Source organism: Octodon degus, unplaced genomic scaffold (genome assembly GCF_000260255.1).
Source record: "Octodon degus isolate 3935 unplaced genomic scaffold, OctDeg1.0 scaffold00004, whole genome shotgun sequence".
In the NCBI taxonomy this organism is placed as follows: Eukaryota; Metazoa; Chordata; class Mammalia; order Rodentia; family Octodontidae; genus Octodon; species Octodon degus.
Window position 1 is genome coordinate 34,762,617 of NW_004524580.1, and position 21,333 is coordinate 34,783,949.

At 56.1% G+C, this 21,333-nt stretch overlaps 2 protein-coding genes across 3 annotated transcripts in view; one reads left to right on the forward strand and one right to left on the reverse strand.

The window, feature by feature from the left end:
• Positions 1–11,022, forward strand: part of Fbxo7 (F-box protein 7) — a 21,042-nt gene extending 10,020 nt beyond the window's left edge. The window contains exons 4-10 of one of the 2 annotated variants that reach the window (XM_023717192.1): positions 200–341; positions 1,808–1,891; positions 4,325–4,420; positions 5,825–5,881; positions 6,711–6,887; positions 9,035–9,072; positions 10,445–11,022. In XM_023717192.1, the coding sequence (XP_023572960.1) occupies positions 200–341; positions 1,808–1,891; positions 4,325–4,420; positions 5,825–5,881; positions 6,711–6,887; positions 9,035–9,072; positions 10,445–10,834 (984 nt within the window). In that variant the 3' untranslated portion in view covers positions 10,835–11,022. The remainder of the gene's footprint in view (positions 1–199; positions 342–1,807; positions 1,892–4,324; positions 4,421–5,824; positions 5,882–6,710; positions 6,888–9,034; positions 9,073–10,444) is intronic. The other variant, XM_004623867.2, reaches the window with a different exon arrangement.
• Positions 11,023–14,201: 3,179 nt separating this feature from the next.
• Syn3 (synapsin III) overlaps positions 14,202–21,333 on the reverse strand; it is a 317,531-nt gene continuing 310,399 nt past the window's right edge. Inside the window, exons 13-14 of the mRNA XM_004623869.3 lie at positions 19,811–20,102; positions 14,202–16,424 (exon numbers count right to left, since the gene is read on the reverse strand). Of these exons, the coding sequence (XP_004623926.1) occupies positions 16,292–16,424; positions 19,811–20,102 (425 nt within the window). The 3' untranslated portion in view covers positions 14,202–16,291. The remainder of the gene's footprint in view (positions 16,425–19,810; positions 20,103–21,333) is intronic.

Sequence of the window (21,333 nt, forward strand, 5' to 3'; positions counted from 1 at the left end):
AAAAAAAAAAAAAAAAAAAAAAACAGTGATCACTAGGAGTCCAAGCTGCATAGCGAGACTCTGTATGAAATAAATAAATAAGTCTTAATGGTATAACCCATTTTAATTAAGAGAATGTTAATTTCTGAAGATGGGTCTTAAATGTTTTGAGATTTCAGCCTTCCTTCCTTGCTTGCACTTTCCCTGTTTCACTCTGCAGGGGACGGGAGCCAAGGCCGTGTCCATGCCGGAGCAGTGGAGGGTGAGCGACGTGTATAAGTTGCAGTACACACACCCGCTGTGCGAGGACAGCTCTACTGTGCTCACCTGTGTGCCGCTGGGCAGCCTGACTGTCATCAATGGTATGGGGCACTGCGCAGGACGCCACCCCCGTTTCATTCCTAGTGGCTGTGGCTGCTTCAGCGATTGACTGTTGGGGACCCTTTCTCAATTTTATTTCATCCCAAGACCACTAACATCAAGTTGGGGAGGTGTGCGAGGTTGGGGCTCAGCCTGGTATATCCTTCCCTCTATAGGCAGGAGCTGTGCTGATTGAGCGAACGAAGTGCAGGCTGAGTTCTTTTTCTTGCCTCTCTGCAGATGGCTTTTAGTTTTAGTTTTTCAACAGAAGGCTTAAGCAGAGAGTGAGATCCCCGGAGCGGTGGGCCCCGCTTACCAGTGTGGCGTCTCTGACCAGCACGCACTGCCCCTCTTGAGAAGCCACGCTGAGGAGAGCACTGCTTTCTCTGCCCTTTGGAGTGGCGAGATCTCTGGGTCAGCGGTGCTTCCCGCCTGAGGCTGTCCCTGGAGCTCAAGGCCGCCCTGCCTGCAGGCTGCCAGTGCTTGCGGGAGTGGCCTCAGCCTGCACATGCTGCAGCGGCTCTTGGGACCTGCTCTTGCCTTGCGCCTGGGGCTCATTTATTTTGAGGTTTATCCTTTTGGCTTAGTGAAGTAGTGCGGTAACATTGAACAACTGCATTTTTTTGTTTTGTTTTTTGTGTTTGACGAAATACTTTTCTCTGCTAAGGTTTATTTTGAAAGCTGCTGAAATAGAAGGTAGGTCCTATTTAATCACTGCCGCCGCGCATCCTGACTTGCAGGGTCTGAGATACTGGTGGTCAAGCGTGGTGCTGTGCCTTACTTTGTCATACGAGCCCTCTGATGAGCTCCTGGTTTTTCCTGCCTTGTTCCTTTACTATTCTTGGTGGCCCGCAGGCCCTGCCATGCTGGCTGCAGTAGGAGGAACACCGTGTCCCTGCTCTCCCTCCCGGGTACTGGGCCTGTGCATTGCACACACGTGGTGGCGCATCACTGCCCCTTTCATGGGCCCATGAAGTGCGCCTTTGTGCCAGGGCCCCGCTGGGCCCCTGGGGAATCACAGGCACGGCCCTTTGCTCCTGAGAGCGATGCTGCTGGGTGAACTGGCAGAACCCCCTCCAGGACGGGCGGGACCGCTGCCAAGGGCACAAGAGGCATGGATGGTGTTTGTACTGACTTTGGGGAAACAGGGGCTGTGTTATGTTTGGTTGCCTCCTATTAACCTTGCTGCGTTTCACTCGATTGCTAATTGCTGCTGTGGGCGGTGCTCCGAGGGCTGCGCATGAAGATGCCCACTGTAGCTGCGGAGGGTGGGGTGGAGCCGGCTTTACTTCATGGCAGCTTTATACTTTTGACCCTGTCATGAGGGGAAGAATTGGGCACGCAGCAGTTTGCTTAGCATAATGTGTCCACAGTACATTGCAGTTAGGGGAACGCAAGCCACTGCTGAGAAAGGAAGGCAGCTGGGGAGCGGACACGGTTTTTAGGCCATTTCTTTTCTTATTTGTAGCTATCCTGAAGATCAGCGGTGAGATTAGAAGCGTGAAGAGATTGCAGCTGCCGCCATTGTCCTTTATTTATACAGAGGAGCCAGGTGACACAATCATTTCACTTGGGCTGTAAGAGGGCTGTAAGAGGTTCACTTTCTTTTTTTTTTTTTTTTTAAGAGGTTGACTTTTGAAAAAGCCGAAAAGGTGGTGTTCAGAGGGCAGAACACTCCCGGGGTGACAAAAGCAAATTCAAGACAGTGTTATCTGCTTAGAACGTGGAGGCTTGAGTTTCGTGGAAGTGCTCCTGTGCAGCTTCCTCACTGGGGACTGTTGCGGGAAGAGCCACACTCGTGCTGTTTTCTGAAATACAATTGTATTTGGATTTTAAGGTTAGAACTTTGCCAAAGTTTGCGTTCTAGGCATAGTTTTGGTTGTATAAGTCTATGTAAAAAAGACATTTAGTTTTATTAGCTTTCAATGGAACCCAAAACTGAGAGGCAAGCAAGTGGTTGAAGGAGAAGAGATGGGGTGGAGAGGAGCGCCCACGCTGTCTGAGTCTGTTCTGGGGCTCGTGCACCTTCGCCTGCGTTATCCATTCACCTTCGTCGGGCGGGGCAGGGTGTCAGGAGCTGCCTGGGTGTTGGAGACAGGGAGTGGCATTCGCGGCAGCCCCTCTCAGGGAGAGCTGCTAGATCTTGGCGTTGCTCTGACTCCCCGGAGACTAATGGTAGTTTCCAGGGGACGTCAGGCCTGGGAGACTGACCTAGACTAAAGCTGATGGGAAAAGGATTCAGAAGTGTACAGGTAAGGGTGGAGCAGAGTGCGGCACTAACTCTGCTGAGCGCTTAGTGTTGGACTAGGCCAGAGTTCTCACACTGCTGCTCCCCAGCAAGGTTTCTGCACCTTTGCTCTTGCCCCTTTGAAATGCCTGGATCTGTGCGGGTATGGTTTTCTCATTTGGAACAGAACAACTTCAAGTTTCTTGGCTGGAGCTCTTTGTTTTCATCCCTGCACTTTAAGGCCCTTGCCGTAGGAGAAATGCTTATGCCATAGGCTTTCATAGGTTTCATGCCCATTTTATAGGTCAGGAAACAGGTCCAGAGAAAAGAAATTTACTTTGGGGTCACAGACCTAATAAGTGGAGGAATTTGGAGTTGAATATCTTGGATTCCCAGCCTTAAAAACAACTTATAGAGAGCTGCTTCAATGCCTGTTATTGTCCTTGTTTCTCTTAAGGAAATGAAAAGGGAGGCAGAAATTTATATCTTTGTATAAATTTATGGATTATTTTTAATAAAGTACTTCTGTGTTGAGTAGGAATATACTAAAGTATATTGGGCAAGTCATTTTAATAAATTTTAATGTGGCTTATAGTTGTAGACTGGCATCTATCCCTGAGTACTGTTATTTAGACTTACCAGATCCTAAATATTTGTATGATAGGTTGCTAAAGGAAATGATGTAAAGAAAGTCAGTTTTTACACTTGAAGAAAGGTCGTCAGCCAAATGGATTTTTTTGGGGGGAGGGGGGCGCGCAGGGATTGAACTCAGGACCTTGCACTTGCCAGGCAAGCACTTACTTTCCTGAGCTATCTCCCCAGCCCTGCCACATGGATTTTTAATGTGTCTTGACATCAGATTTCAAATTTAGGATTGTAGTTTCACTCAAGAAAGGTGAGACTATAGCGGCACATCTCTTTTCCTTGTTCTCATGAGCTAGGTGATGATGTTTATAGTGAGGTGCGTCAGTGCAGGAGCAGCAGGGAGTGGGCACATGCTGTGGAACGCTGGGTGCTCTCTGTGGAGGCTTATCCTATAACAGGTCCTCGGGCTAGTGGGGTGTCCCCTTGAACAGGTGGGCAGACGGGCTGGGGGAGTGCATGGGGCCTGTTGTCGTGCAGGGCCAGGAGCTTGGTGAGCGTGAACGTGGAGCCTCACTCCATAAAGAGCCTCTTGCTGCATGATGCGGACTCGGCAGGACTTAGTGGAGCCTGGCGGTTGGGAACAGGCCTTGCTCAGTGGTGGCATTCCGGCCTCTAGGCCCACCAGGCAGCCGTGGTGTGACTAGACATGAGTGCTTTGCAGCCAGACCCACTAGATGTGGACCTTGCGCTACGGCTTGCTGTGGGGGTGGGCCAGGCTCTCTGTACTTGGTCCCATTCCAGATGGGACAGTAGTATATGTCACTTAGGCAGGGCTGCGGGGAAGGTCATCAGCTGGTGAGTGCCAGTACTGGGAGAGAGCTGTTTCTGCTGTGTGCAGGGCCCATCGATTGCCTGTCGACGAGGCGTGCTGGGAGCAGAATCTCCCGTGGCAGGGTTTGCACAAGTGGTCTGTGAGTCCTGTGGGCTGGGAGCAGCTCTGTGGCTTTCCTTCTGAGCCTCCAGCCCACCACTCCACCCAGGACTGGGATACAACATGTCAGAGTGGGGGTTCTTGGGCAGACGTATGTACCACTTTGATTTGGTTTGACAGTAAAAGAAAACAGCTTTTCTGCCTGATTGTGTGTTTTGATATTTCAATTTTTAAAAATCCAGGGGAAAATGCAGCCGAGGTATACAAGGGTCTCCAGAAGTTCTCCCGGCTCTTCAAAGACCAGCTGGTGTACCCGCTCCTGGCTTTCACCCGGCAAGGTGAGAGGGGTGATTGTTGCGGGCTGCACGTGACTCCGCTGAGCGCTCCTCCCCCAGTTGAGGTTCTGTTCTTTTAGAAGCCTTGGTGTGGCTTCCTGAAATGTTCCCACCTCTTCTGGGACGCACTTGGCAGTACTGTGTGTATCCTGACTGTAGCGCTTTGAGTGTGACCTCTTTCCACATGAGGCTGTAAGGCTAAGGGAGGGCACGTGCCCCACCCGCGTATGTCCTGATGGTCCGGTCCTCGCAGTGCCCAGTGCACACACAGGCAGCGTGCAGCCTGCAAGGCGGGTGTGCATGAGCTTCAGTGGCGTTTGCGGGGCCTCTGTGTCAGCATACTGTTAGATGTTTCGTATGCTTTATGAATTCTTAATGCTGATTACTTTGAAGTAGATTTGTGTTACATGCATTTTGTAGCTGGAACAGTAATTCAGAGAGGTCTGCGATTCCCTCAGGCGGCTTGTACTAGCTTGTTTGTGTTTCAGTAAGAACCTCCTGCAGGCCTGGAGCCTTGTGCCTGCCTGTGCGCGTGGCTGTGGCTGCTGTGCTCACAGTGCCCTCCCTGGGTGCCCGCTTCTGTAGCAGAGGAGCAGTGGCCCAGCGGCCCACGAGTGCTGGTCGCAGAGGCTTGGCTCCAGAGTGCAGTGTCACCTCCCTGGCTGCCTCCCTGGACAGAGAGGCCTGCATGGTCTACCCTGCCGTGGGGACGAGTGCAGTCCAGGGTGGGAAGGTTCCTGGGCGTGCGGTGCGGTGCTGTGCAGGGTAGTGCTGAAGGGGCGGGGCCGCAGAGCGGGTGGATGTTCGCAGCCTTCGCTGTTACCTGAGCAGGTGCTCCGGGTTTCGAGTTGCCCAGTGCCATGGGTGGGATTACCATAGTTCTCTATTTTTGTGGATGGTAAGAGTCAGAATAAGTGAAATTAAAAGGCTTGCACCTTGCTGTTGGGTCTGGTTATCTCTACGGGTGGGGAACAGTGTCACTGATAGTCCCAAGGGGCTGGCATAGGTGCAGTGCCCTAGTCTGAAAAGTGAGATCCATGGTGCTCTAGAATTAGAAACTTCCAGATACTTAGAAGTTTCAGATTTTGGACATGTGGATAAGGGATGTTCAGCCAGTATAGTCTATGGAAATATCCAAAATTGTTTGTTTGTTTGTTTTATTGGTACCAGGGATTGAACTCAGGACCTTGTGCTTCCCAGGCAAGCACTTATTCCACTGAGCTATCTCCCCGGCCTGGAAATATCCAAAATTGGGAAGACTCTAAAGTCTGAAATACCGATCCCAAGCATTCTAGATAAGAGATACTCGGTCTATGATACAAAACCAGTTTCATGTGACAGGGAGGTAATGCTCTTTCATCTCTGCTTTTTGCCTTGCCTGTGAGTCTCTGTCTTCCTTTTCTTCAGCCTCTTCCATGTGGAGTAGTAGTGATTGCTGCCCTTCGAGCACTTGTGACGCGTCAGGTATCGTCCTGAGTACTCTGTGCTTGTGGTAATGGGTTTGTTCTCACATGTATGTCATTAGCATGTTTTGCAGATGAGGACATTGAGTGAGGCACAGTTTTAAACACTTGTCCCAGCTGGGGATGTCGCTCAGTGGCACAGTGCCTGCCTGGCAAGCACAAGGTCCTGAGTTCTGTCCACAGTACCAAAAAAAAAAAAAAAACTTGTCAGAAAGCACACAGCTGATAAGTGGCAGGATTTGGAGCCATTTAAAAGCTAGTGGAGGAATAGCTTCCTGTGGTGGGATAGAGGGACTCCAGTGCATTCAGTGTTGCTTAGTACGTGTTGAGAAGCTGCCAGTTATTTCATCTGTGTTAAGAGTTACGTCCTGGGGCCAGCAGGACAGCTCCGCAGACTAGGCACCTGCTTAGCTAAGCGCAGGGACTGTGGTTCGATTGCTGGCACCGCAGGCGCACCACAGGCTGAGCCGGCCAGTGAGTCCGGGTGTGGTGGCACATGCCTATAATCCCATTGCTGGGGAGCTTGAAAACAGGAGGGTCACTGAGTCCAGGCTGCAAGTCTGACCTGCGTAGTGGTGAGACCCTCTACCAAATACATTTAAAAAAAAAAAAAAAAAAAAGTCCCGCAAGTGTGAAGGGAGTGGAGCCAACACTGCAAGTCAGAGGAGATGAAGAGCCTGGGGTTTAGACTTCATCTGGCGGTGATGTTTGCTTGGGTAACGGGGCCATTGTCCGGCTTGTCGTGTCCTCAGCAGGGACGCTGGCGGCTCTGGCTGATGGGGCCTGCACGCCCCTGCTCAGCAGCCCCTGTTGCCTCTCTTCCCCCTCAGCGCTGAACCTCCCCGACGTGTTTGGCCTGGCTGTCCTGCCCTTGGAGCTGAAGCTGCGGATTTTCCGGCTCCTGGACGTGCGCTCCGTCCTGTCTCTGTCTGCGGTCTGTCGTGACCTGCTTGTGGCATCGAACGACCCGCTGCTGTGGAGGTGTTTGTATCTGCGGGACTTTCGAGGTGATTGCTTGGCGAGTTAACGAGAAAAGGGCTCTTGCTCTTCCTACTGGAGCCTCGGCCTCTGTGGAGTTGCAGGTGACAGGGCCCGCCTTCATGGAGGCGTTTGAGCTGCAGGCTGTGCTTTATTCCCAGCGCGCTCACACTTCAGGGTAGCAACGTGGGAGTGGCGCCAAGGCCACCTCAGCTCCTGACTGGAGAGGGCATGGGCATGGAGAGTGCTTCGGGGTGCCCAGGCCAGCTTTGTGCCCGTGGTCACACTGGAGTGATGGCAGTGAGCCAGGCACCGGCGCTGCGGGTCCAGGCCAAACTCCCGAGCTCGGCACAGCGTCTGCCTCCTGTCTGCTGCTTGCCAGGGCTTGTCACTCCGCCTTGGGCTGGGTCCTGAAGTCCAGGAGTTGTTTTATAAAAGAGTAGAGCACATGAATTAGCCGGTATTTTTTTGATATATAGTACCCATTTGTAAAGTGGAGTAAGTTCTGCTCAGTCGGTCTGTGTAGGTATCTACCGTGTTGCCGTTGGAGAGATTGGTGGCTCACGTCAGCAGCTGGGAGTGGAACGTGCCCCATGAGCGCCCCACCCGGGCACTGCAGACATCTGCTGGGCAGGTCCGCTCCCTGCCTCATTTTTTAAGAAACAGAATATCATGTGGGATCATTTGGGGTGTTAAATTTTTTTCCAAACTTAAAAGTGTTGGGCTGGGGAGGTGGCTCAGTAGAATAAGCACTTCCCTGGCAAGCACAAGGGTCTGAGTTTAATCCCCAGTTCCTCAAAAAAACAACAACTTAAAAGTGTTAAGAAGTGTGAATGATGTAGTTTCCTTTTCCTCCTCCTCGATTCCCAAGACTTTTATTCTCCTTCATCCAAAGTTTAAAACTCTTATTTTGTCATAGTTGGCAGCAAGTGTCATTTGAAAGTTTAAAAAGGGCCAGTGAGATAGCTCAGTGGACTAAGTGCCTGCTTTGGGAAGCGCAGGGACCAGGGTTCGATCCCTATTCCCGCATGCTGGTCCCGCATGCTGTGCCAGCCCCACTCCGGGCATGCTGAGCCAGCCATGGAGTCCGGGCGTGGTGGTGCACGCCTGGAATCCCAGCGCTGTGGAGAGGCTGAAAACAGGAGGATCACTAGGCGTCTGAGCTGTGTAGTGAGACCCTGTACCAAACACATACATGAAAAACATAAATTAAAAAGGTTAAAAACTGGGGCTGGTGAGATGGCTCAGTGGTCTAAAGCACCTACTTAGAACAAGCTTAACAAAGCACAGGGACCACGGTTCAATCCCCCAGCACCACATGCCAGCCAGCCCCGCCCCCTGGTGGGCTGAGCTGGCCACACACACACACACACACACACACACACACACACATAAATAAATAAAATTTTAAAAAAAAGGTTAAAAACAAAGTCAGAAAGACAAAATGACCGAAGTGTGTGGAACAGCTAGCTGACAGCAGGCTGTGCTATAAATACTCCGAACAAATGCATTTGTGCACCCAGGCTCAGACTTGGGGTTTCCTGGTCTCTTCCGTTCTGTCTGTGGCTCTGAGGCTCATAGTGTGCTGGATGTCCCTGTGGGTGCCGCGTGGGGGGCTGGCGCACGCGGCACCTGGCTCCCCTACTGTGCTAGTGCGTGAGGAGGACATTGCTGCCTCGCACCTGAGCTCTTCCTGAGGTCAGAGTGCACTGGGACCCCCCTTCCTCACTGCATGCGTCTCAGCTGAATAAGCACACTGCCAGCCCCTGCTGCCATTGTCTTCCTGGGGTGAATCCCTGAGCATGATGGGAAGAACCATCTCACCTAGGTGCAGAAGGGTGAGCCTGACCTCAGGCCCCCAGGCAGACCTGGCCCTGACACACCTGTGGCTGGTGTGGCAGGAGCAGTGGGGTGGGAGTGGGTCTGGGGAGCATGAGATGTGGCCGTTAGTGCAGGCGCACCCCACGTGCAGCACCGAGCCTGGAGAGGGCCGTCACTCTGAGCCACCAGGACGGGCCGGCAGGGCACGGGGCGCACGGCGTGCGTGTTCTGCACGAGCTGCGGCGCCCTGTGCTACATGGGTCAGTTTCAGCCTGTTCAGGACACAGCGAGCCCACTGTTCAGTGCTGGCTGAAGGAAGTATGTATAATGTTGTATTTTTTGTTTTCCTTCGTAGATGGTTCTGTCAGAGTTCGAGACACAGACTGGAAAGAAGTAAGTATTTTTATATTGTACTTACTTTTGTCTTTTTGAGACAGGATCCCGCTGTGCAGGCGGGCTGGCCTTGAACTCACTTTGCATCCCAGGCTGGTCTCAAATGTGTAGTGGTCCTCCTGCCTCAGCCTCCCAAGTGCTGGGATCGCAGGCATGCACCACCACGCCTGGCCTGGTGATTTTAAATATGAAGGCTAATAATGTCCATGACACAGAAATCAGTTCTGAATTAGTCGTGGGACATGTTTCATGTGTATTAGAATATAGTGACATCTATTTGCATTAAATGCATTTCTAAATTTCAGGAACGAAAATAGTTTTCTGTTCTATTTTAAACTTAACCTTTATTTTCTGTAATTATATAGGGAAGAACTCTATGGTTGCTTTTCATCTTAATATAAAATATTCTTACATTTTGGCAAAAACATTTGAATTGTCTTTGTACTGGAGCAGTCTTCAGCTGTAAAGCTGAAATGCTACATGCGGAAAGGGTTGTTTTATTTGCAGATAACTTTGGTGAGAGGCAGCAGCAGGCCTGAGAGAACCCCTTGTGGTGGAGTAGGGAGGAGCCCATGTTCATTAAAATTCTTACTCTGTACCTGGTGCCCAGTGCTGTTCCTTTTTTTTTTTTGAGGGATTACATTAAAATTTATTTTTTATTGAGAAATAAATATGAATAAGACAGTTTCAAAGGCTTCTGTGACATGCTATGTTATTAGCCAGACTTAGCTTTTTTTTTACGGAACCGGGGATTGAACTCAGGCCCTTGCGCTTGCCAGGGAAGCACTTATTCCACTGAGCCTTCTCCTTGGCCCCCGGTGCCGTTCCTTAAAGGGCTCCCATTTCTTCTAAAGTGGGCCCATGGTTTGTTTTAAATTGGGATCACCTGGGGACCTGACATAGGCAAAAATGAATTTAAATGTTGTCCTCACCCTTCCTGCGCCCAGACATTGTATTTTCCACCTAAAAGGCCAGCCTGAGATTGAAGGCCAGCGTGGGCGTGTGGACCGGAGTCCTGCGTCCGAGCCGCTGAGTGAGCCCTGCTGTGGCTCCCTGTTCCAGCACAGTTGCAGAGGGTGGGCCGAGCCCGCATGGTGCACACCTGTGAGCTCAGCATCTGGAGAGCTGAGAGGGTCGCAAGTCCAAGTCCTACCTGGGAAACTCCGCAGGACCCTGGGATGTAGCACAGCGGCAGCGTGCCCCTGGGTCCGAGTCCCAGTGCCCCCAAGGGAGTGTGGTGCCCGATGCTGTGGGTGCAGCTGTCCTCTCTGTGCCCTGCTGTCCATCTGCTGGGTGGCATGGGCAGGAGTGGTGGATCGTGTGCCCTGGAGAGTACCTGAGCCACTTGCTGCCCTGTTCTCTGTCTCCACAGCTGTACAGGAAGAGGTACACGCAGAGGAAGGAGGCACGGAGGGCGCGGCGCGCGGTGCTTCTGCCCCCCTGCCCCCACTCCAGCCCGTTCTGCCCCAGCGCCTTCCCCCCCAATGCCTTCCCCCCCATCCCGCTCCTCCCTCCAGGCATCATCGGTGGCGACTATGACCAGCGGCCCACGCTGCCCTACGTTGGGGACCCGATCCGCTCCCTCATCCCAGGGCCCGGGCAGACTCCTGGCCAGTTCCCTCCACTCAGACCGCGTTTTGACCCGATTGGCCCCTTCCCAGGACCCAACCCTATGCTGCCAGGGCGAGGGGCCCTGGGTGGCAGGTTCCCCTTGAGACCCGGCCGGGGCCGGTCCTCTGACAGCCGGATGTCGTTCATGTGACGGGTGCAGCCTTGCAGGGCTCCTGGTTGTGGCAAGGAGAGCTGTGCCCTCAGAGCCCGGGGAGCTGCAGGTCCCAGGAGGGGGTGCCCAGGGCCTCCCTCTGGGGTGCTGGCTGCTGCTTCCCTGCCTGGTCCCCTCTAGGTGGAGCCTGTTATAGCGTCCTGCACAACATTAAACAGCAAGTGTCATATCCTTGGCAAGCTTGACTTCTGTCCCAGAAGGATGTCTCATGAATTCTCAGAACATTTTGTTTTACCCAGACATTTAAAATTACCAGGGAACCTTCTGAGTGAGCATAGGCAACTTAGTGCTGCAGGCACTTTGGGGCCTTGCTTTTTCTTTCTTTTTTTTAGAGATTGTCTTTAAATGAAAGTTAAATTTATAAAACTGATAGAAGCAGAGCAGGTGTGCTGGAGTGCGGGTGACGCTTCCCTTGTGGTGGAGCGCGGGCTCCGCGCAGCACTGCCAGAGGTGTTTTGAGTGCTGCCGTTTTGTGCGCTGAGCAGACTTCTAGCAGCAGAGTTCTGCTGAGTGCCGGTCTGGTACTGCTCTTCCAAGAGAGCCGTCTCTAGCTGGGTAAACAAGTTTAAGATTTATTTTTCTGTAAGAAAAAGGCCAAACACAAATTGACATACAAACAACTATAGACACGTGCTACAGTGACAACTTAAAGTCAGCCATAATACAGGAATGAGCAGACTTCGCGTCTGCAGGAAGTACTTGGGAGTACTGCCAGTGTTGGCTTGCGCTGTAAGAAGTGCTTTGCGTGTGAGGAAAGGGCTTGGAGTGGTGGGTGCTGCAGGAGTGTTGGGGGTGTGCACAGCGGGATTGCTTGCTGTGTTCTGCTGCACAGTAAGTCAGCGAGTCGGGCTGGCTGCCAGCGCCTGTGGTGAGTGCGGTGAGGCCAGGCCACCGGCAGGCCTGAGCTGTGAGCTGGCGCAGTCCTTGCAGGGCAGGTGCTCCCGCGGCCTGGGCGCTCCACCCTCGATGCTTCTGTGGCCCTGCAGCGTGGACTGCACACGCGTGAAGTTGCATTAGACGCAGTGACCAGGAGCACCGGCTGCTGCAGGGCCATGCGTTGCAGGGCGGCCCTGTAGCGCTGTGGAGCTGGTGCCGCTGGGGCTCCGCAGTGTCACTCCGGCCCGGGAGACGGCCAGCGTCTTGAGGACATCGGCCGTGTGCCCTGACGCTGCATGTGCATGCGTCTCAGTCCTTCGTTACAAGTTCTTAAAACAATCCTCCGGGTTTCCCTCCTGCCTGTAGGCTAAATTTATGGCCAGTAGCTTGTAAAATCTGACCTTGTCAGGAGACAGACTCGGTCCTTCCGGTCCTTCCGTGTTGCTGGAGTGCTCAAGTGAAGTTGAGCTTCCCTCATGCCCTGGAGCGGCAGCGGGGTGGGCACCGGGAAGCAGCCGTGGAAGGTGCGGCTCCCTGGCGTGGCCTCCCCACTCCGTGGCCCGCCAGTGCGCCCTCTAGTTACTTGGGTTACCAGGCCCTGGCTCCCTGCCCGCACCCCATAACGCATCCCCCAGCGCCGTGTGTCCAGACACGGGGGCTGCTCCTTCCCATTCAGCCTGGTTCCCTCTGAAAACGTGAGCCTGTTCTGCCTCTGCGTGGGGCTTTCCAGTTCTCACAGCTGGGCCTTCTCCCTTGCTCCCTGTCTCCTGCCCCCGGCATAGCTGTCAGCCCTGTCCTGCCTGGGAGCTGTGGGGCACAGGACAGTTGTCCCCATGGCCAGGCTGTCTCAGAACTACTCGAGTGCCACCCCAGTCTCCTGCACGCACGGCAGGTGGTGGCACTTCGGCTGTTGCACGAGGCAGGCACGGTGCTCACTGAGCGCTGGGGAGGTGTTAATTGCCCAGCTGCAGCAGAGGACTGTGGGGGCATGGGTGTGGAGTAGGCCAGGAGGAGGATCTGCGAAAAGAACGCAAGGTCTTTCTGGCCCTAAAGGATTAAAGTCGCGTGACTTGTACAAGAGCCGTTTGGTTTTGGAAGCACCTCCTGGCTCTGGAGACCGCCTCCCTACCCTTGTTTCTTGCCCCAGCCATCGGGCCCCGTGTACGCAGTGTCTGTTGTGCTGGAAGCACCTGGAACCTCTGTCCTTCATGCAGTGGTTGACACAACTGGGGGTCTCGCTTTTCGCCTGGGCTTCAGTTTGCCTCCAAACCGAGTAGGGCGCTGCTCCCAATCACTGCCCTCATTACCTGCAGCTTTTGGGGTGTAGGACAGCTAGGACACTCAGTGGCCCCGGGTTAGGCCTCTTGGGCCGATGGCTGTCCTGCTGGCCAGTGGGGTTACCCGTTGAACCCACAAGTCTGATTTCACCATCTTGGCCTGTGACGAACCTGCAGCTCTGCACAAGTTCTACATGCAGAACACAGCGAGCCAGGCTTGAGAGACGTGGGTGCGCGGGGTCCCAGGAGGCCCCCTGTGCCTGCTGGTGGCTGGAGCTCGGGCTGTGTGTTGCCGGGCAAAGCGCACACAGCTCTCAGGTGGAAGGTGCCCTCGGTCCTTGGGCCCGGCCTCCGCCACGCAGCCCCAGAGGGAGCCGTGGACTGTGGGTGCTGGGCTCCCAGTATGGCAGACCCAGGCCATCTCCTGGGTCCGTGCTCGCGGGGTCTCCAGGCCTCCTCCTCTGCTCCCCTTTGCTGTAATCCAGAAGAGGTCCTACTGAGATTAAGAAACTGCCACTGGGATTATCATTTTATTACCTCACTTAACTCCTCTCGTTGGTTTGATTCTGTGCCTAGCCAGGCGCCTCACCTTGATACACTGGCAGCCGCAGCCATTTTCTTCATTACGCCATTCGCCTCCACTAATTTCAGTGTTCTGGGCCCGGTGGCAGCCGCCTGCGGTACAGCATGTGGGGCCTGCAGCGTGGCCATGGCCAGCCGTCACACAGCCACCTCTGCTCCAGGGGTCCTCTCTGTCAGTGCACGGGCAGCTCTGTCACCCCAAATTTGGGGAGCATGGGACTCGCTGTTGTCAGCAGGGCCAGAGCAGGAGGGGGCGTGGGAGGAATGACACACGCACGCTCCTGTCCCTGAAAGTGATCCTCTGCGCAAGCCTGGTGCAGCTCATCCTGCTTGCAGGAGGAGGCTCAAGAGGGGACTTCGGCGCGCTGGCGGCGGCGCCCTCGAGGTCACCGAGCCCCCGTTCATTGTGCGTGGGCTCAGTGGGGCTTTGTGGTCTCAGCTGCGTCAAGTCAGCATGGAGGTAAATGCTAGCCTTTGTTTGGGTCAAAGTTGGAAAACAAAGCAAAAAAACAAATATAACCTTTCAGAAGCTATATACAGTGAGTCCCCTCCCCGTCTGCTCTTTCCCATGTCCAGATGTCACAACCCTTAAAGGTCACATTTTTGGAGGAGCAGTCCATCTGGTGACCTGCGGCCTCCGCGAGGCTGCATGCTGAGCCGCTGCTCTGCGCATGTGCAGGCCCTGCAGGGGCGGGAGGTGCCGCGCGCTGGAGTCCCGCCACGGACCTAGAGCTGTCTGTGTGAGGCTGCCAGAGCCCGACCTGGTTGGGGTGTTAGAGGAGGCTTTTACTTCTGCTTGCTCCTGGAATCTCGCCTAAGTGGCTTTACCATTCAGATTTTCATCTGTGTTCTACTACAATGTGCTGTGTAGGTCAGTATAGAGACAGACCATCTGAAGCATCTGGGAATCTGAGGCCTGTTCTGAGGTTCCCTCACCTGCTTGTGAGCGCTCGGTTTCCCGTGCGGCTACACCTGACCTAGTAACGTGTGTTGGTAACAGCGCACGGAAGCGCTCTTAGTGCAGTTTCCAGATGGTCCCCGCTGTGGGAAATCAGTCCGCCTTCATGTTCTCGATGCTAAAAAGAAAAGTAAGGGAGCCTTTGCTACTGCACTTGGCGTAGTAGGGAGGGGGTGTGTCTTTCTAGGGACAAGGGACAATATACAGGAGAGGGGGGATGCTTGGGCCATCTGCCCCTTGTTTCCGGAGCCATCAGTTGTGCCCTGCAGTGGCTGCCGGGGACTCAGACTGCTCCTGGCCAGCCTGATCCACAGAAGAGGGAGGTGCTGTCAGGACCCAGGGCCATGGCAGGGCTCCAGTGGTCGCCAGCAGCTGGATCCATCCATCTTCCCCATGCAGGAGCTGCTACAGGGTCAGGAACAAGAGGTGCCAGAGGGCTTCTAAAGTAGCGCAGACCTGGGGAGGAAGAACGCAAGGAGGAGAGGAGAGCCAGGTCTGTTGGCTGCGCTGTGCTGGCACTCAGGCCGGAGCCTGTCTAGCCTGCAGCCTGGTGGAAGCCAGCTTGCGGGGGAGTCCCCTGAGGTCCGGCTGGAGGTGACCGTGCAAGGAGGGTGATGGGCCTGGGCTCACCAATCTGGACCAGGAGGAGGCAAAGCGTGGTGGCCCTGGTTGGGTCTCAGGTGAATGCAAGCAGACTGCCATTGGACACAACTCGAAGCTGCCCTGCCTGGACACCCAAAGTGGCCCTCCTACCATCCCCGAAGCAGCTAGGGGAGACAGGGCTGGTGTTGCCAAGCTGGCTGTCAGGAGGACGCAGCGGTTACAAGGTCTTGGCTCCTGTTGGGACCAGTGGCTCTTTCTAGCACCAGGTGTTGGTGGCTTGGGACACCCCTGGTCACAGGGTGCATTCTGGTATAGGCTGGGAGCACTGGGAAGGAAGCTAGGCTGACTCCAAGGCCTGCGGCCGACCGAGGCAGAAGGGGTGGGTAGTGTCCGGCCCATCTCCTAGAGCCTGTGACCTGGTCCTATACTGTGTCTGGTACAGGAGCAACACTGCCTGGCTCCTCCTGACCTGGGGCCTCTGGAAACGTTGCCACGTGGCTGGAAGTTCCGGTTTCTGTCCTGTGCATGGCTCTGGCAAGGGAAGCAGAGCTGCAGGGGATCAGAGGGCCCAGCTAAGCCCCAGGGGGCAGCTGCCTAGATCCAGTGAGGACCTGTGGTTGGCTCCTGGTGTCTGGTTAGGGGGACGCTCTGAGGTGGGTGGCATTATGACAGTGTCCCCGTCCAGTGGCTCTCAGAGGCTTGCTGTGTGCCGTGGGGTCCTTAGCCTTCTCGTTGACCTCAAGACCCCCCACATGGTCCTTAGCAGAGCTGGCTGGCAAGCAGGCCCGGGCTGCATGGCTTGGGGTGGCTGGCCGCCAGCTGGCCGCCTCTTCCATGGGAAGACACTTCTCAGAGTGATCCCTCTGAGTTGCTGAAGTTGGCTGGAGTGGTGGCACTTGCTGGAAGTGGAGCATGGCCACATGGGAGGTGCCACGTGGCATCTCCCGGGTCACAGAGGCAGGAGCAAATGTGAGGGCAGGCAGGTGGCTCTCAGGTGGAGGGTGTCAGGGCCAAGGCCAGCGGGAACACGGTAGAGGCCAGTTCCCAGGTGAGGGCATGTGGAAAGTGCGAGGCTCAGGAGGAGGCTGAGGCCGAGGGCCACATGTGACGGCCGCCTCCTGTGCTCTGGCCAGGTTGTGGCTAGTCAGAGAAGAGGCTGGCGAAGGACTTTCTCAGGTTGCGGATGGTCTCGGCCTTGGCCTCGTCCTCACTCGGGGTCCCTTGCTGGGAGGTGTCTGATGTGCTGAGGCTGTTGGTCAGGGACTGGGATTTGCTGAAACAGAAAGGCAGGCTTCAGTTCTGAGGCCATGATTCCTGGAGGTGCACAGCGGGCAGTGAGGGCAGAAGGCGCCCAGCCGCACGCAGCCTGCCTCAGCTGGGGGTGTTGGCGCCCTGCAGTCTATAAGGAGCAGTCCTCTGCATTTTGGGGTCCCAGAACTGCGGCTCCCAGAGTGACGCTGCCTGGCCACCGGCATTGCGCCATGGGCACAGCTCCCGCCTTGCTGACCGAGTGGGTGCATTGGGTTGGCTGCTGCATCGAGCGCAGGTGGGACCCGGGCCGCAGCCTCTCCCTGTCTGAGTGCAGGCCCTGGCTCTCCCCGCTCTGCCGCCCTGGCTTCGCCGTGTCCCTCCCCAAAGCTCTTCTGGGAGCAGTCGCAGGCCGCGTTGGCTCCCCCTGCCCTGAGTGCCGTGAGCCGTACCAGCCGCAGCTCCTGCTCTCCAGTGGCAGGCCTGGTGCTGAGGTGAGGTGAGGGTGGCAGACCTCGCCCGAGGGCCTCGCAGTCGGGGAGGTGATGGAAGTGAGGTGCAGAGATGAAGCAAGTGTGGCACAAGCTTGTGTGTGCACTTAGGTTTTTGAGACAGGGCCTCCCTGTGTAGAGCAGGCTGGCCTTGAACTCACTTCAGTCCTCCTGCCTCGGTTTTCCGAGTGCTGGGACTACAGCTGCATGCCGCCTCACCCAGCCTGGCGCAAGTGTAAGGAGTGTGCTCACAGCACGAGGCTGCAGCCCTCTCTCTCCCAAGCAGGGCGTCTTCGACTCTGCTCCTTCCCAGAGCCTCCCAGACGGGCCCGGGTGGGCGGGCCTCTGGTTGCTGCCTGCTGACCTGGGCTGAGTACGCGGGTTCCCGGGGCTTCGGTGGGGCCCGCTTAGAATGCTCCCTGCCACGTGCGAGGCGGCCCCTGGTTCCACCACAGCAAAGCAAAACCAAATGGGTGGCGCACATCTAATGTCCCAGCACTCTGGGAGGCTGAGGCAGAACGATCAAAAGTTCGACCTGGGCAATTTAGCAAACTCACCGAGGCTGTCTTAAAGCAGTATAAGGGCTGGGGATGTAACTCGGCATGCAGGCCCCGAGTTCGGTCTCCAGTACCGGGCGGCAGGGTGGGGAGTGCTCCGGAGTGGTAAGCAAGAGCATCCGTTTCTAGCTAAAGTCAGACCAGCCTGGCTGAGGTCCGAGAACTCTCGTCGGCCCGGCGACTGGGGTGAGCCTGTCCCGTGGTGGCCACCCAGCAGCCCGACACGTGGTGTTGACGTCCTTGCGTCTCGCCCCAGGGCTGCGCCTGCTTTGCGCGTGGACACTGGACGCAGAGGGGGAATGTGTGCCTGCGGCCGCTCGGCTCGCTGTGGTGCAGCAGGGTCTGAACCCAGGGCCATGCGGTGGGCCGCTGTGCCATTTGTTGCCTGCCACAGGTTCTGGGCAGAGTCTACCAGACAGAAACGTGCGTGCCTTCCCACTGCGGCCCTGCCGCTGTGAGAGCAGACTCCAAGGTCCTCATCCACGGCATTGCTTGTGAGGCATGTTAGGGAAAGTCTGGTGTACTGTGTGGTGGGGAATACCACATGGCCATGAAAAGGAAAATGTCAGCGAAGTGGTGGGCAAGCTCTAGGCCTTACCATGAAACACAGAAAGCTAGGAGAGGGGGTGGGTGCTGGCGTGGTGTGAGAGAGCCACCAGGGCTCAGAAGGTGTATTGTGGGTGTTTTTTGGTTTTGTTTTTACCCCTAGTACTGGAGATTAAACTCAGGGCTTTGCATTGAGCTATACCCGCAGCACCACCCCATTTTAAATTTTGAGACAGGGTCTCATTAAGTTACTAAGTTATCCAGGCAGAGTTTGAACTTGGGATCCTCCTGCCTCAGCCTTCCAGGGTGCTGGGATTAGGGTAGTGCCAGCAGAGCGGCCTAGAAGGGGCACGTTAGTTTTTGCATTAAAGTCTGGTGGGATGGGGGGCATGACGCGAGTGGTGTCCTGCAGGGCCAGCAACACCAGAGGAGGGAGCAGGGCAGGTGAACACGAGTCCTCGGCTTCTCCGGGTGTTGGATCCCTGACCGCATGGCTCTGCACCCACTTTGTGAAAAGTAACAGTGAGTCTGAGCCTGGGTCCCACCCAGCCTCTGCCTGCGGGTTCTCAGCCTCTGCTCCCACCTCTGCATCTGGGATAAGGACAGAGAGAACATTTTTTTGAGACAGGGTCTTGCTATGCAGTTCAGGGTGGCCTAGAGCTCACTACCATGTGAGCCCAGGCTGGTCTCGTACTCACAGCGATCCTCCTGCCTCAGCCTCCCCAGTGCTAGGATTACATGCGTGCACCAGCACGCCTGCCCAGAGGTAACTGTTAAGCCAGGAGGGGCCCGCCCAGCTGAGGGTGGAGCAGTGCAGGCGGAGGTGGGCCGTGGCGTGGGCTGCACACTCCAGTCCCCAGGACTCGTCGGTGGAGGTGGGGAGCAGCTCGCCCCAGCTCTGGCCTCTCGCGCCTGTGTCCTGTCCTCCCCCATGGTGGCCCTATGCAGTGCCCGTATCTGTTCCTCTTGTGAGGTAGGCTTGCTGGGTGACTCGCTGGGACCCCAGGTGAGCACGGTGGTACACGGGCCCCTTCTCGGGCTGAGCCCTTGCAGCATGGCTTCTGTCCTTTTGAAGATGAACTCTACCGTGTGGGCAAAGCTGGGCCTGGCCTCGGCGGGGTGAGGCCCCGTTGCTGGCCCTGACAATCACATGTGCACTGCGCCCTCCTGGGAAGCTGCCACAGGCGTGGACCCAGGAGCACAGGGTTGCCAGATAAAAACGTGGGACACCCAGTTGCAGCTAAATTTTAGATGTAAAACAACTATATCATTTTTAAAGTATAGGCGTCCTTGCTGGGCATGGTGTAACCCAGTACTTGCTAGGCTGAGGCAGGAAGATCTTGAGATCAAGGCTTTGTATTGTGAACTCAAGGCCAGCGGAGACCTCACAGCAAGTCTCTGTCTCAAAAACAAAGCAGTTACAGCCCATGTGATATTTTGGGCCTACTTGTACTCAGAATTACTCGTGAGCTCTCATTACGCATTATCTGAAATCCGTCTCCCTGGACCTGCCGTTTTATCCAGCAGTCATCTAGGAGACACTAGCAGAAGAACCATCCAGCTGAGCCCAATTCCTAACAAACTGAAACTCAGAAACTGGTTTTCTTAATCCACTAAATTTTGGGGGCTTCGTGAGAAGTGGTAAGGGGGTGTGCCTGCTCATGGAAGTCTAAGGCATGGGGCCCAGCCTCGATTCCCTGCTGTGTCCTGCCAAGGTGACGCCACTCCCCGAAACCTAGGCCAGTGCTCCCTTACCTGCTTTTGTTGGCCCAGCCTACCTGCACCCTGGCTCAGTCCCTAGACCCCAGAACACTTACTTGAGGTGGGGATGGGGCGGTGCTGTCTTCTTGGGCTCCTCTCCCTGCTGGGAGGCATTGCGGCTCTGAGCAGGCAGCCTGGGCTGGGACGGGAGAGTGGACCCTGGCTTGGAGGCCTGGCTTGGGGAGGAGCTCCCTGAGGCCCGGGCTAGCTGCGGAGAGCCTGGAGACCTCTGTGGCTGGGGGGACCCGGGCTGGGGGCTCAGCGGCTGCTGGCCCTGTGGGGAGAGCCGCGGCTGGGAGGGGCTTCCAGATCTGGGGAGCTGAGGAGACGGAGCCTGGCGAGGCCCTCCTGCAGGGAGAAAAAGAGATGAATTCAAGGGAGGGCATAGGGTGGACAGCGACGCTGCCCACATACGTGGTGGTGGTGTCTTTCCTGGTGACAACCAGAAGCAGGAGGTGCCGAGCAGAGGAATGAGTTAAGTCCATGTTGTGGAAGGCACTGTGGCCTCCTGGAGGAGGTGGCGGGGGCGTCACTGAGGCAGGCCGCTGTTAACCATACTGAGCCCATGCCTCTGAGAAGCGCGTAAGGCACGCGGCACTTTATTCCTTCCTGGCACCAATGTGCAGAGCTATGTGTAAAGCTGCGGGAGCAGGCAGCATGGGGCCAGGGGCCCGGCACCAGCATGTGTGCGAGCTCAGGAACCTGCCCAAGAGGTCCAGTACAGCTGAGGCGTTGGCTGGCCGGGTGGAGCTGTGTCCCGCGCTCAGCGTGTCTGGCTTTCAAGGGGCTGCACTTGGAGAGGGGTCTGCAAGGCGCCCAGCGAGGTGAGGGGCCCTGAGGGCAGCCTGCTCCGCAGGGCTGGGTCCCTGCCAGAAGGGGCTCACCAACGGTGCACGTGTCCCTGAGCAGCGAGGCAGCAGGTAGCAGCGGCTCGGACACCCGCTGCTCACACCTGGCCTCGCACCTGCAGCGCGTGGCCCAGGAGGCAAGCACCTTGGCTTCTGGCCTGCTCGGCTGCGCCAGTTTTCGAGGCAGAAGGCTGCAGGCAGGGCCTGCCGGCCTCGGTCACAGTCACGCGTGATGGGACTGGCTCCAGTTCTCCTCCTGTCACTACCATGGAGCGTCCAGAGGAAACCAAAAAAGGAACCGCCCTCCGCTAGGGCTGCTCTCAACCCCTTGCTGGGACCTCAGGAGTGCTCACAGACCTTTCTTCTTCCAGAGGCTGTGGGAGAGGTGTCCTGCTCAGCGCCCAGAGGCCATGGGGCCTCGGGAAGGTCAGGGAGGCTGCGCTGGGCCTCCCAGAGAGACAGAGGCTGGCGGTGCGCTGGGGTGGCTGGATCCCGCAGCTGCTTCCTCTTCCCTCCCCCTTCCTGCTCCCCGCACAGCGTCGCCTGGGACCTTGTGGGCAGTGGCCCTGAGCTGGTGCAAGGCCTGGCGGGGGCCCTCGGCAGGGGTGTCGCCTGCGATGTCAAGCACATGCTGAGGGCATGGCGGGCTGTCTGGTGGCCGTGTCCACACTGGCCCTGGAGCCATCTGACTCCAGCCTGTACTTACGGGCAGCTGCGGTGATGGCAGGGTG